Source organism: Phyllobates terribilis, unplaced genomic scaffold (assembly GCF_046119375.1).
Source record: "Phyllobates terribilis strain yellow unplaced genomic scaffold, ASM4611937v1 Scaffold_11__3_contigs__length_659146591, whole genome shotgun sequence".
Classification (NCBI taxonomy): domain Eukaryota; kingdom Metazoa; phylum Chordata; class Amphibia; order Anura; family Dendrobatidae; genus Phyllobates; species Phyllobates terribilis.
Window position 1 is genome coordinate 455,141,306 of NW_027362771.1, and position 15,139 is coordinate 455,156,444.

General features: G+C 39.7%; 1 protein-coding gene across 2 annotated transcripts in view; it reads left to right on the plus strand.

The window, feature by feature from the left end:
• The window catches only part of SLCO3A1 (solute carrier organic anion transporter family member 3A1), a 493,783-nt gene that overhangs the window by 395,916 nt on the left and 82,728 nt on the right, over positions 1-15,139 (plus strand). For both annotated transcript variants that reach the window (XM_073653298.1, XM_073653297.1), the window contains 3 exons: positions 1,859-2,023; positions 7,660-7,858; positions 13,805-13,943. In XM_073653298.1, the coding sequence (XP_073509399.1) occupies positions 1,859-2,023; positions 7,660-7,858; positions 13,805-13,943 (503 nt within the window). The remainder of the gene's footprint in view (positions 1-1,858; positions 2,024-7,659; positions 7,859-13,804; positions 13,944-15,139) is intronic.

Sequence of the window (15,139 nt, forward strand, 5' to 3'; positions counted from 1 at the left end):
CTAAAAGAACCACTAACTAACTAAAGGAGTGAGTGCTAACACTGTAAGACAGCGACTCTTTAATAGGCTCCATTGTGTTTTACTGATGGGAGACCTTCTGGGTCAGGCTATAACAGTTTCCATAGAATTAAGTACAATGCAATACGTCAGGTTAAAATAAAAGTCCAGACTATATAATTACACCTTATTATTTCTGTGAATAATGTAAGACGCATTTCCATTTGCTATAATTGGTTTCTGTTTCATAGATTTTATCTGTCTAAAGGTACAGTGCTGTTTTTTTCTTTGTCATTTTTGCGACAGATTACTGTTGGATGCATTGTTTCATAGGTCTTTGCAATTAACCGGATGAATCTCCATTTTTCCTGCTTAGTGTTAACATCCAATTTGTGGATGAGCTTGTTGATTAAAAGTGGAAAAGGCTGGGTACCCTCCCGAGTGCTTATGTGTAAAATAGAGGATTATTATATGATTTGTTTAATTTACCCTGGAGCTTTGTTGCATTATCAGTAATTTGATTTATTACAAATCTACCAGGTAGAGGTACAAATGTACCAGGTACTATGCCCGGTAATCAATGGGGTTGTTACTTCTGATGGCCTGGGACCAGTTTACCTTTGGGACTGTTATTTCAAGAGCTTATAATTTCACAAGTAAAATTATGTAAGAAGAAGATATTAATTAACATTTACACTAAAGACACTTTTCAATTTGTTTTAGTAGATCTCTTCCGTGTATAATGACCAATTCTACCAATTCCTACTAGATTTTGTGTCTTAACTCCTAAGGCTACGTTCCCACGATGAGCTTTTTGTGAGTCTTTGATGTTGCTGATTTTCTGCATCTTTTCTGAACCCATTAATTAAAATAGGTTACTTGCATTTTTTCAAAAATACATAGAGTAAAAAACTCACCAAAAACTCATTGTGGGAACGTAGCTCTACAGTTTCAGGATCTTAAAAAAAACTCTTGGCACCTCCAGAACATAAAAACTTGTATAGATCAAGTACTTCTCATAGTTGATGGTTTGCACGATGTATCCAGCAATTCTCAGTAGACCAATAACATAGGCTCCAGGCTTATAATTGTATTTGGTATATTGTTTGATACATGGCAGAAATCCTACAGGACAAGACAGAGATGTGTCTTTATCTCGCGAAGGATTGCTAAGATCAGTTACATTGTAGCTCCTCATCAACAGCCAAGCATGTATGTTTTACAATCTAACAATCCTTCTTTTTCCCTAATATCTGCTCATCAAGGAGAATGATCTCCATACTAACTAGATCAGGGTTCCCCAACTCTAGTCCTCAACAGGTCATGTTTTCAGGATTTCCTTAGCATTGCACAGGTGATAATTCCATCACCTGCACAGGCAATAATTCCATCACCTGTGCAATGCTAAGGAAATCCTGAAAACATGATCTGTTGGTGGGCATTGAGGATTGAGGACTGGAGTTGGGGAACACTGAAATAGATGGTCAACCCAAACTGACAAAAATTGTGTATGGGCACCTTTGGTTGTAAGAAGTATTTAAATGCATGAATCCAGGGGGCACGCTCGGCTACACTTCCAATCACATTCCTCTTCACTATGGTCATGCAGTGTGGAAGAATAGATGACTGATGAGCCATTTTTTCACACTCTGTGGTGGTCTCAGCGTTGAATTCCTCAGTGGTTAGATACTATGCTGTAGATAAAAAGTAAGATTGATTCTGGAAAATGAAACTTATTATAACTCTCATTATTGAAATGTATTTTGTTATATTAAAACATTTCTATCAGTCCCCTTAACAATACATTTGGAGTGCTTTCACAAATGTGAAAGTACTCCAAACATGTTTTATTTTCTTTCAGTCATTCCCAAAGTCACAAAGCACTTGTTATCCAACCCTGTGTTCACCTGCATCGTTCTCGCAGCTTGCATGGAGATAGCTGTGGTAGCTGGCTTTGCAGCATTCTTGGGAAAATATCTAGAACAACAGTTCAACCTGACAACCTCATCTGCCAATCAACTGCTAGGTAAGAGTAATGAGTAACCCACCCAACCCCCTCTCCCCCTTCAAATTAAATGAATTACTCAAAAAGAAAAAATGCATATAAGATTAAGAGATTCTCCAAGAGTCGTATCGACTTCAATTTTCTGTAGGACACTTTGGCATTGACTCATAAATGTCAAATATCATATTTAATAACTTGGTGACATAATGTTATGGCGCTGATGCATCTGGAGTGCCAGACTAAATGCTTTATAGTTGGGTTATGTTTTAATCTAGGTGACTGACCCTTCTTCACTGCATGTTTTAAGACGTGAGATAAAGGGAGCTAAACAGACATGACTTTGTCTTCCTTGTCTCCATATTGCTTAATCTAGCAAAAATAATTGCGAGGTGTCTAGGTGTGAATTGGAAATATTCCAGTGACATTTTGTCATTTGGCTGATTAGATATTTCATCTCATCATTCATCCATTGGGTAAGTCGTATATTAAAATATAAAATAGACAAGCCATCAGTCATGGTGCAAGCAAAATGAAGAAACAGGTTACGGATGGAAGCTGCTGAGAGCAGTTAATGAAGTGCAAGCCTGGTATAAGCTGAGAAAACTTATAGAATAGGGATAAGTGCGCAAGAAAAGAAAGCAGTAGATACATAAATCTATACATTATAGTTTTGTTGCATTGGAATATACAGTAAGCAGATACTGGAATCGTCCTAGAAATGTTTGTATGGAAAAAGTTTATAGGAAAAAAACAATAAAAAAAATATATATCACAAATTGTTATAATTTATTTTCATCTGTACTGTGTTAATGCTTGTGTTCCCTAAGCTATTATTATTGCTACATGCAATATTATCTGTCCCTAATTCACAAAATGTGCCTATGCTTCTCTATAATAATAAACTGGTTAGTTTGTTAAATGAAAGATGATATGCTGCCCTTTTCTGTACTTGTGTCAGTAAGTGTGCTGTGCCAAGTACAGCTTTTGTAGGCAGTTGGTGGTCCAGTCCTGGCCAGGATCCCACTGGAGGATTGACCTGTTTCCCCATGGTCCAGTCCAAGTCTGGGCCCCATACAAAATTATGCCTCCTGTTCTGCAACCATGCGGACACTTCCTGAGTTTCAGTCCCAAAGATCTCCAAATCCAGCACCCTAACATTCTCTCACCAGATCAGTGGACCTTCCTGCCCTCCTTCCCTCCATCCAGCCAATAGAAATTTTTGGATTCTTGGTCACTTGGCTGCTGTGATGTAGGATCTCTTCATGCAGAATGTCATACAGACTGCTCAGATTCCGTTCCTTAGTTACCATCCATGAACCAGTAAGGCCTATACATGGCATTGAAGTTTATGCATTTGCAATGAGATGAATAAATGAGAGATTTCCACAGTTTGAGGCCTAATAGAGTGTCGGCAAACGAGCACCACCATCTCCTTGTCAAATGTTGTAGGACAAGAGAAAGTAGTAAGAACTGCATCAATCGGAGCAATAGGGCAAAGTACATGGTTCCTGAGGTGAAGAGATTGAAGGAGACACCAGGTCAGGTGACAGGTGTGGCGCAGTTATTAATTATAAAAGGCCCAGGAGGGTAGAGAAGGGGAGGAGTCGGCTCCTGGACCTATAGCAAAATGGACGTGCGGTGCAGCGGAGTTGGCTTATTGGCTCGTCCTTGCAAGTAATCAGATCTGAATGAGGAACTGAGTAAAAAGAACCAAGTAAAGAACCAAGTAACCAGATCTGAGTGAGGAATTCAATAACCAGAACTAAGTAAAGAACAGAGTAACCAGATTCGAGTGAGGAACCGAGTAACCAGAACCAAGTAAAGAACAGAGTAACCAGATTCAAATGAGAAACCGGGTGACCAGAACTGGAGACAAAAGACTAGAGTTGGGAGACCCGAGCCGAGTATCCAGAGCCCGCACAGAGAGAGATGACTAGGTCACAGATGAGTGACATTCATGTGAGCTGTAACTTCGGGTGTACAGTGGCATGTAAAAGTTTGGGCACCTCTGGTCAAAATTACTGTTATTGTGAACAGTTAAGCAAGTTGAAGATGAAATGATCTCAAAGAGGCCTAAAATTAAGGATGACACGTTTTCCTTTGTATTTTAGGCAAAAATATATGTATATATTTTCATCTTTTACATTTTAAAAATTACGAAAAGGAAAATGGGCCAATGCAAAAGTTTTGCCACCCTGCTTGGTTAGTATCTAGTAGCACCCCCTTGTGAAAGTATCACAGCTTGTAAACAATTTTTGTAGTCAGCCCAGGGTCTTTCAATTCTTGTTGAAGGGATTTTTATCCATTCTGTCTTGGAAAATTCTTTAGTTTTGTGAAATTCGTGGAACATCTTGCATGCACTGCTAATTTGAAATCTAGCCACAGATTTTCAATGATGTTCAGATCAGGGGACTGTGAGGGCCATTGTAAAACCTTCAGCTTGCGCCTTTTGATGTAGTCTATTGTGGATTTTGACGTGTGTTTAGGATCATTAGCCAATTTGTATAAGCCATCCTTTTCAACTTTTTTACAGATGGTGTTATGTTTGCATCAAGAATTTGTTGAATCTAATCTTCCCTCTACCCATGAAATGTTCCCCCATTCCCTTTGCTGCCACACATCCCCAAAGCATGATTGCTCCACTCCCATGCTTAATGATTGGCGAAATGTTCTTTTCCTGATATTCTGTGCCCTTTTTTCTCCACACATACATTGTGGCCAAAGCGTTTTATTTTTACCTCATCAGTCCACAGGGCTTGTTTCCAAAATGCAATCTTTCTGAAGGTCTTTTGCAGTCAAGCAGGGGTTCTGATTTGCCTCTCATGCAATCCTACGAGCAGCTCTCACTGAAATTTTGCTTGGTATTCAATACCTTATCTTGACCTCCACTGTTCCTGCTAACTGACATTTCTTAATTACATTTCAAACTGAGAAAAGGGCAACTTTTAAATGCTTTGCTAACTTCTTATAGCCTTCTTCTTTGTGGGCCTCCACCATTTTCATTTCCAGAGTGCTAGGCAGCTGCTTAGAAGAACCCATGGCCGTTGTTTTATGCACAAGGCTAGAGGAGGCTGCGTTTTTATAAAGCTGGGAAGTTTGCATCACCTGGCCTTTGTTAAAGATGATAGTGAACAAGCCATAACCCTAAAAGGCTAATTAAGGCTTCAAACCTTGGTCAAAGTTATCTGAGCACACAAATCTCCAAGGGTGCCAAAAATTTAGCATCGACCCATTTTACTTTTTGTAATATTTAAAATGTAAAAAATGAAAAAATTATATATATTTTTTTGCCTAAAATACAAAGGAAATGTGTCATCTTTAACTTTAGGCCTTTTAGAGATCATTTCGTCTTCAACGTGCTTAACTGTTCACAATAACAGTAATTTTGACCAGTGGTGCCCAAACTTTTACGTGCCACTGTAGACATACACTACAAAGGGGACTAGGGCCGTGCTTCGTGGCCTCTCAAGAAGCAGGAGGAGAACATCGACCGAATCGTGTACTGGGACGCCCGAGAGACCCCTCAAATTACTTGATTTACATAAAATTTACTCATACAGGTGGCAGAGGGGCCTGTGGCCCACTCATACTTCGGGGTCTGATCACAACCATGACTATTGGAACCCCTATGCTTACTGTATATAGAAAACTATAACTTGACACTTAACACATCACAAGCCATTGAACATGTCCTGTTAGGTGTTGAGTTACATTTTTCTGCGTCCAGGGCTTGTTTTAGACAAAATATGGCCCTGGGCAAAAATTAAAAGTGGGGCCAGAAAGGCTAACATATTTATACCAGTGTACATAAACATTTATGGTGCGCGCTGATTTCATACCATTAAATAAGCGTTATTCTATTATACTCAGGTAGTTCGGCGCTTACTTACTGGCCTCTTTGTATTTACTGACAAAGAATGATGAGAGTGAAGCGATCACTAACAGATTGCTCTGTTCCCATACATATCATGTTATTGGCAGCACCTCTCCTGTTTACAAAGGGCAATGTGCTGCTGAGAACAATGATTTTGTTAAATGATATACAAAAAACAAGACCGATATTACCACTATACTTTGTAATGGTAAATACCAGCCTGAAGATCATGTAAAGAGATTTCAGTGGAAATATAGATAGTGACTTACAGGTGATGTAAAGTTTACCAAAAACACATTTAACGTCTTGCATTTCAAGCATAGTCCCCATCTATTCCCAGTCTACAAAAAAACATATAATGGCACCCACAGCTCCCTTTATACAGTATAGGACCCCTATATCTCTCTGTATATAGTATGAAGCCCTTACTACTCGCTATATACAGTATGGGGCCCCCACAGCCCCTTATATACAGTTTAGAGTCCCCACATTCCTCTATAAGTACTGATTTATAGAATAAAAAAATAAACCCTATATACTCATCTATCCCTGAGTCTACCAGCACAGTCAGTGTTCTTTACATGCTACCAGCATTCTGTAGGCAACAGGCGTATAACAACCAATGGCTTAGAGAACATCGAGAGGTAATGCAGGGAGAACATGCATCTGTTCTACTGCAGAGTTTAAGAGTAACCGTAGTTTTAATTTTTATTTCATAAATCAATAGTACACATGAAAATAAGAAACTTTGTAATATATCTCATCGGAGAAATCTGCTTCTTTCTCTGCCAGAAATGATCAGTCATTATCAAAATTTTCAACTCTGAGGTAAAATCTGTATTCAATGAAGACAGACTTTCCCATTACTGAGATAGGAGATGGCAGCTGCTACTGATAAAATTCTATGTAGATAGGCGGGAGAGGAGGAGGGAGGAGCTCTGCTTCTAGCTCCTGCATCCTTCCATTGACATAGAATTGTATCAGTAGCAGCTGCCATCTCCTATTTAGGTAATGGGAAAGTCTGTCTTCACTGAATACAGATTTTACTTCAGAATTGAGAATTTTGATAATGACTGATTAATTCTGGCAGAGAAAAAAGCAGATTTTCCTGATAAGATATATTACAAAGTTTTTTTATTTTTATGTATACTATTGAGTTATGAAATAAAAATGGCAGTTACTCTTTAACTGTATCGGTGTGCTATAGTTGTTAGTGGCGGTCACTCTGGGTGGGCCTCACCATATGCATGGGTGACCACCCATTCTGCTCCACTACTGCTGGGGGCCCTCTTGAGAATGGAGACCCAGGTCAAATGCCCAGTATACCCCCTTAGAACTAACGCTAGCCCCGTATGCATCAAAATGTTTTGCTGCATTATGGTACAGTATGTTTGTCAAGTTAAAAAACTAGTCTAGCTGTAGACCACTGGGCTATGTAGGCTATGAGTCCTACTATGCATAAAATAGTTTACAATGCTTTCTCCTAGTCTGCCGGTGCAAGAGTTAAATATAGTTTGCTTATTAGCTGTTGGAATCCAGTGGACCCCTATACATTTCTGCACAGGGGCTCATTGCAGTCATCACAGGGCTGTAGCACGTTGCCATTAGCTATTGGGCCATTCAAAAGGCTGGCAGTGGGGATAACCAGAGAAAAGTTACTATTGTACTGTGAGTATATCACAAGGTTTCAGTTGTTTGATTTGGGAAACTGCTTTAGGAATGTTTTCAAAATCCCCCAAAATACTCTGTTGGAAACCTGCATTGATAATATTATGTCTTCTAGGAATGACAGCAATACCGTGTGCATGCTTGGGCATTTTTCTTGGTGGACTTCTTGTGAAGAAATTAAGTCTGTCTGCCCTGGGAGCAATTAGAATGGCGATGCTGGTAAACCTGGTTTCCACTGCTTGCTACGTGTCCTTCCTCTTCTTGGGCTGCGATACTGGTCCAGTAGCCGGAGTCACTGTTCCCTATGGAAATCTGTGAGTACTATTCCATTCATTGTAAATCATGTTTATTACCTTCTGCGTATATCAGCTACTTGGCGATGCATTTTTACAGTTATATTAAGGTCAAGTTTACGTAATTCATTAGATGGAACAGATGTCAATAAACGACTTTATATCCGTGTCGCAATATAATATGGGCCAGCAGAACTAGCCGTGAAATACAGGCAGCCAATGTTTTAGGAGATTCTTTATGAAATAGCGCCATTAAAACTTACACAATTACTCTACATATTGCTAAGCTGACATAAATCTCTTCCATGCTGCAGTCTGGACACGCCACGTTTAGTTATCTTAAGTTATGTAGATTTTATTTTTCAGCAGACAACTGGGATAAACACGCTAAAAACAGAGGCATTTATCCTATTTATTCTCTCACTTTTATTAGAGGACAAAAAAAGATCTTTACGGTAAACATAAAATTGTTCCTGTATTGTCCTGTTCCATGTTCCATCGAAGACATATGAATCCTGGCAGCACATCATGACTTAATGGCCCATATATTTTGCACTTTTTATGAATCGGCTGTAAATTCTCACTTTACAGATAAGACATCTCTTACCCTTCTGGGAATTTTATTACAGACTCCTATTTCTCACAATAAAAACTCAATGCATTTTGATGCAGAGAAATAGTGTCACATACCTACTAGGATCTGCTCCAGCAAGATCTGCTTCCATAGCCAAGTGGCGCCGCAATCACTCTGCAGGCAGCGCTGTTGATGTAGATATCATGGCAAATAGTACTGTGTGACACAAACATTGTCCAGCCAGAGATATCAGTATGGCTGAGACTTGTGACACCAAGCCAAGCAGAATTTGTGCTGTCCAGAAGCTCAGCAGATGTAGTCAGCTTTATGCTGTGGCTGATGAGGCAATACCACACCCTATTTAAACTCCTAAAATGCTGCTTGAAGATGCTAGTTATTGTGCTTGGATTACTACTTCTACTCTGGTGCTATTCTTCTGTGTAATCCTGATCCTTACACAACTTGTTACTCTGACTACGTCTGACTCCTTGATCACCCATGTACTTCACATTGTCATTTCTGACTTTGCTTATTTTGACTTCCTGATATCCGACCTCGGCTATTCCTATTACTCTGTTTTTTCCTCTCTTCTCCTGTCTCTGATTCTTTCTCACCTGTTATTTACCCCGCCGGTTCTACTGTCCTTGCTTCAGGCGCACTCCTCCAGACAGCAGCTGCATAAAATCCAAAGGACCCATTGTAAGTCCAGATCCCTGCATAGGAAATAAAGGATTAAAGCCTGGTTTTCTATGTGACCTGCAAGATGGAGTGGCTAGTGTCCAGTCTGTCAAAGACAGCTTTTGACACACTTTACAAGCATAGCGTAAAAACTGCCTGACAGACAGAGTAATACAGACATTGTTGGCAGCGCTAATCTTGGGATATTTTGAGCCAAGAGTAAAAGTAAGGAAGAACAAATCGGTATTGTGTTGGGCACAACAATGTAGATATCGATAAAAATAAGAAAATGTATCGATAATTGAGTCTTATATTTACTCATAGGAATTCTGAAGAGTGCTTCACTTTTTCTGTGTTTCATTACTTCTGCTTCTTCACTATTTTCTAAAGTAAAGTTCAGCAGAGCAATGGTGTTGGCCCTTACTTACCAACATCCCCATTGATAATATAGAGATGATTTAGTCCTGCCCATAGGACTACCCTAGGAATTTCCAAAACAAAATGGAACAACATACTTTTGGTTGGGGTTTACACATGACTTGGCCAAATTTGCCAAGATTGATTTTGAAAATAGAGGAGCGTACTGGCCAATTTGGAACCATAGTTGTCCCTGTGAAAGGAATGTAGATAAGCACAATATGACTAGTAGCATATACAACCGAGCTGAAACCTAATCAAAGCATAGTCCGCAAATGCAGATTAGAAGGAATGTTACAATAGCTGCATAAATGCCAGACATGGCCACCTTAAAAATGTCTAAATATATTTCAGCCTGTCCGAGCATTCATTGATGTACAAAACACATAGTGCAAAAAAATCTTTTTCCTGCATGAATCAGAAATAAATGGCATACCTGCTGTTTTACCGCCCTGGAGTACCGTATGCTGCTTTTTTGCTACAATGATTGTTCAGCATAATGGAACTTGGTAAAGTGACAGATCATAACCAATGTACTCTTGGACTCATTCCAGCTGAGCGCTTACTCTATAGGTTAAGAAACTAATCTGAATCATCCCAGCTGGTTTATAAAATGACAATGAAAGACAGAAGTTGCCCATGTCGGACTGATAATGAAATAGTAATAACTAATTAAAGGGTGTAGAATGCTTTCCATACTTGAGCAATGAAATATGGGCCATGGACATTTGTTTCAGGCAGTTACATACAACAGATATAGAAATACACAACTCTGAATGGAAGTCATCAAATGAATGGAATGTGAACATAACTGCAGTGGTCTGACCTTACACTACTGCAGTGGTCTGACCTTACACTACTGCAGTGGTCTGAGCTTACCCTTTTAAGAATAGGATTTTATTAAAAGCATCTAATAATTGCCCAAGATAAATTAACACAAGTTTGTTGCAGACCTTTATTTGAATGGGGCTTGCAGAAATGTATGTGATTATGCACAATGTGGATTTTGCCACACACACTGATCCAGGAGAATTACTTGGTAGACTCCACATTTTAAACATACAAGGCTTAATTTATTTAGACTGGCATTTTACATGTCAAACTTTATGAATGAGACTGCAGGATTGAGTAAGTGCATCCTACAACTGACGTGCTCCACCACCAGAAATGTTTCTCTTGTCAGGGACTGAAGTGCATTTCTGATGAAATTTACACCACTAAACTTAATTAGATATTGGTGAATTAGAGGGGTAGGTATAGTTGCGCCCTGCCGCGGCCATACTCAGCCCATTTGGCTATGTTGGCTTAAGCTGATATAAAAACACGAGAAGTAGCTAAATTTTTGCACAACTCAAAACTTTTTAAAGTGTTTTACGACTTAAAACTTGTGGAAACACATTAATGAATAGTCCACACAGTCTTTTTGGGCATTTGATGAGGATTTGCAGTGGAATAATAATTAGCCGAATAACAAAGAAATGATACATTGATAACTGGTTGTTAATCTTGTCTTGATAAGAAAGAAAAAACAGTGTCAAAATCTTTAACATTGCTATATGATTGATAAGGAAATACCTTTTTAGACAAAAGAAAACATGCCCAGTTGTCAATTTATTCATATACTTAGGTTCTTTTCAGGCTGCATTTTCAGCTTTCATTAAATGAATATGCCAGAAAAGCTCCTTTTTATACAATACATGGAAACCTATCATGGATGCTATACAGTAGTATTTGTCTCTCAATAGAATCCATTGTAAAAAAACAACAGTGGATAAAAAAATTCTACACACACCTGTTTAAATGCCAGTTTTTTGTCATTTAAAAAATTATACCAAGGAGAATAATTTGATAACTTTTTCCAGCTTTAAAGGGGTTGTCCAGTCAAAAGTGATAAGTCTAAAAATCTACATTCACTCTGTGTGACTGCAGACTTATGAATCCTCCCAGTGCAGACACTGTGCGCTGCGGGGATTTGCTGGTATGAGACCTGGGACCGGAGGCTATATATATGTTATACATACCCCCGGCCATTCAGAGCCACCTCGCTTCATACACTTGTATGGAGCAAGGCCACGTCCCATCTAGTGACGTGGACAGCAAGTGGGTGCATCTAACTAGAAGGCGCGGCTTCACTCAATACAAGTGTATGGAGAGCGAGGCTGTGCCCACTGGTTGGGGGTATGTATAATGCATACATACCCTCCATTACCGGGTCTCTTACCGGTAAAATCCGCACAGCACACAGTGCGTGCATAAGTCTTCAATCACACAGGGTGACTGCAGACTTATCACTTTTGACCAGACAACCCCTTTAATGTCACATATAATCTGTACAGTTCAATAGAAAAACAAACTGAACTCTTTTTCAGGTGGAATGCATGTATGACAGCATTCAGTCTTTTTAGGAAGAAGTCTATCAGCATGGCACATCTAGAATTGGCAATCTTTGTCCAATCTTCCTTGCAGTAGCTCCATCAAATTGTAAGGAGAACATATCCAGTTCCCATTCAGGCTAACCCACAGATTCTCCATAACATTAAAAAATTTGAGCAAATAATAAACCTTTTGGAATTATGACTAAAAAGTTCAACCTTGGTCTCATCAGACCATCGCACGTCTTCGGGCATGCTTTTGCACACTTGATGTAGGCTTTGGCATACTTTATGTAAGCTTTGGCAAATATAGCCAGATATGGATGTTTTCTTTGTAAGAAAAGGCAAAATTTGATTGAAGTTCAGTTCTAGGTAATGTCATTGCTGTGGTAACATTACGCAACTTCTTGATAATCATCTTCACAATGTTCCTTGGTGTATCTAATACCTTGGAATTGTTTTTATCACCCTTCTCCTGACTGATAACTTTCAACAATGAGATCACTTTGCTGTGTTGTAAGCTGTTTATGAACCATGATTTTTGCTGTAATGTAACTTACAAAATGTCAGGAAAATCCTACTAGAACAGTTTGACTTTATATGGGGCTAATCGGAATCACTTTAAATGATGACAGCTGTACTGACTTCTATTTAACATGAATTTAAATGTGATTGGCTAATTATGAAAGCAACCACTTCCCCAACTATAAGAGGGTGTTCACACTTATGCAACTACATTATTTTAGCTTATTATTATTCTTTTCACCCTCAATTTTTGACCCCCCATTCATTTTTATTCTTAATTGATTTGTACAGATTATGTGTGACATAAAATGTAGAAAAAGTTCTGAGATTATTGTTTTCAGAATGATTTTTTTCTATTACAAAAGCCTGGCATTTCACCAATGGTGTAGTCTCTTTATATCCACTGTACATGTTTTATTTTTTAAAAAACAGGTCACTGTATATTCTTCTGCACTATTTTATTTAGTAAAAAGAAGAAGACCTGATGTAGAAGCCAAAAATAAGCTAAATTGGCCTATGTTGGGTCAACGGAGGTCTATAGATAAATTTAACAAATACGCCAGGTGCTTCTCAACCACATACAGTAAACACACAATGCCATCATAGTATGAAAAGACTCTTAGCATATGTGCACACATTAAGTATTTGGAGCAGAAATTTGGCAGGAAAAATGCTGTGTAAAATTGGTACATTTTTGGCATATTTTTAATGCTTTTTTATGTGTTTTTGGTGCAAATTTTTCCCCACTTATTAGCATGAGTGAAATCTGAAGCAAAAACACTGAAAGAATTGATATGATGCAGACGTAAATCTGCACCAAATCTGCAAGTCACAAATAAGCAACGTGTTCATGAGGCTTCAGGATTCTCATTCACTTTGCTGGCATTAAGAAACCCTTTGAGGTTTTTGACAAATCTGCACAGACAAAACTGCCACAAAAACACAACAAATCTGTAACGTGTGCACAGGCCCTTAGAGGAGAAACAATGGTGATTGCTCAGCACAAGTTATTAGGAAAGGAGCTCCAAAATTATTGTTTCACGTGTAATATTTACTACATTTCTAAAGTAGACCCATCGTCCTTTTTTAGGAGGACTGTGCCCGATTTTCAAAGTAAATTACTGTAGCTTTCAATGTTTGCAATGTTGTTCTTGCATCAGATTACTTTAGAGGACAGAATATCATATGAGCCTACAAAAATGATATTCTCCTCACAAACTGTAAATTACACAGAATTCCGCCTAACATTGAATCCTATAATTGGCCTCTGGAGACTTTATGTTTTCTAATTAAACTAATATTTGGAAACAAGTAAGAGAACATCAATCCATCTTTGCTCCATTATTTCTCTAAATATTCATTGTTTACTGTGAATTTCAGACTTTTGTTCTTGTCATTCAGCTCTTCTACAGGGTCCGCATTGGATCACCCCCCTCCCTGCAATACTGGCTGTGAATGTCAAAACGACTCATTTACTCCTGTTTGTGGAGCTGATGGAATCACCTACATGTCTGCTTGCTTTGCGGGCTGCACAAAGGCAGTAAGTTTACATTCATGTCTTATATATCATTACTTGCACTGCTGAATGTACACCCCCAATTCCAAAAAAGTTGGGACACTGCGTTAAAACCCGACATGATTTTGTCATGAAATCTCTGTATGGGCTCAGCAATACTTCCAGAAATCATTGTCTGTGAACACAGTTCACCGTACAATCCAGAAATGCAAATTAAAGCTCTATCATGCAAAGTAGAAGCAATATATCAACACAATCCAGAAATGATGCCGTCTTCTCTGGGCCAAAGTTCATTTAAAATGGACTGAGGCCAAATGAACAAATGATCTGTGGTCAGATGAACCAAAATTTGAGAACAGGGACCATCCAGCTTGTTATCAGTGCACAGTTCAGAAGCCTGTCTCTGATGGTTATAGTATTTCCTATCAGGCCCAGTGTCAGCACCCGGCGCTGAGCAGGTGGGGGGGCCCACTCACCATATGACACCCTGCTGCGCTATGGGACCCGTGAGCGGAGCGGTGTGGTGCGGTTCCAGTGCCTGCCAAACCCCCCACCGTTTGCTCAGGGCCCCGGCAGCTGGCACAATACTTACTTCTCCCCGTGCCTCTGCAGGAAGTCCGGTGTCTTCCGCAGCTGTTGCACTGCGACGTCTCACGTCAGAGGGTGCGGTGAGCCGTCACAGCGCAGAGCAGGAAGACTCCGGCGACACCGAGGAGTCCGGAGCAGCGGCAGCAGGAGAGGAGAAGTGAGGTGAGTATTTGATTTTTTTTTTATATATGTATGGAGGCATGGGGCATTATATGGGGAAACAAGTGACATCCTGCATGGGGCATTATATGGGGGGGGACAAGTGACATCCTGCATGGGACATTATTTGGGGGGGACAAGTGACATCCTGCAAGGGGCATTATATGGGGGGAAAACAAGTGACATTCTGCATAGAGCATTATATGGGGGGAACACGTGACATCCCGCATGGGGCATTATATGGGGGGGAGAGGTGACATCCTGCATGGGGCATTATATGGGGGGGAGCAAGTGACATCCTGCATGGAGCATTATATGGGGGGGACAAGTGACATCCTGCATGGGGCATTATATGGGGGGGCAAGTGACATCCTGCATGGGGCATTATATGGGGGGGAGAGGTGACATCCTGCATGGGGCAATATATGGGGGGAGAGGTGACATCCTGCATGGGGCATTATATGGGGGGGAAC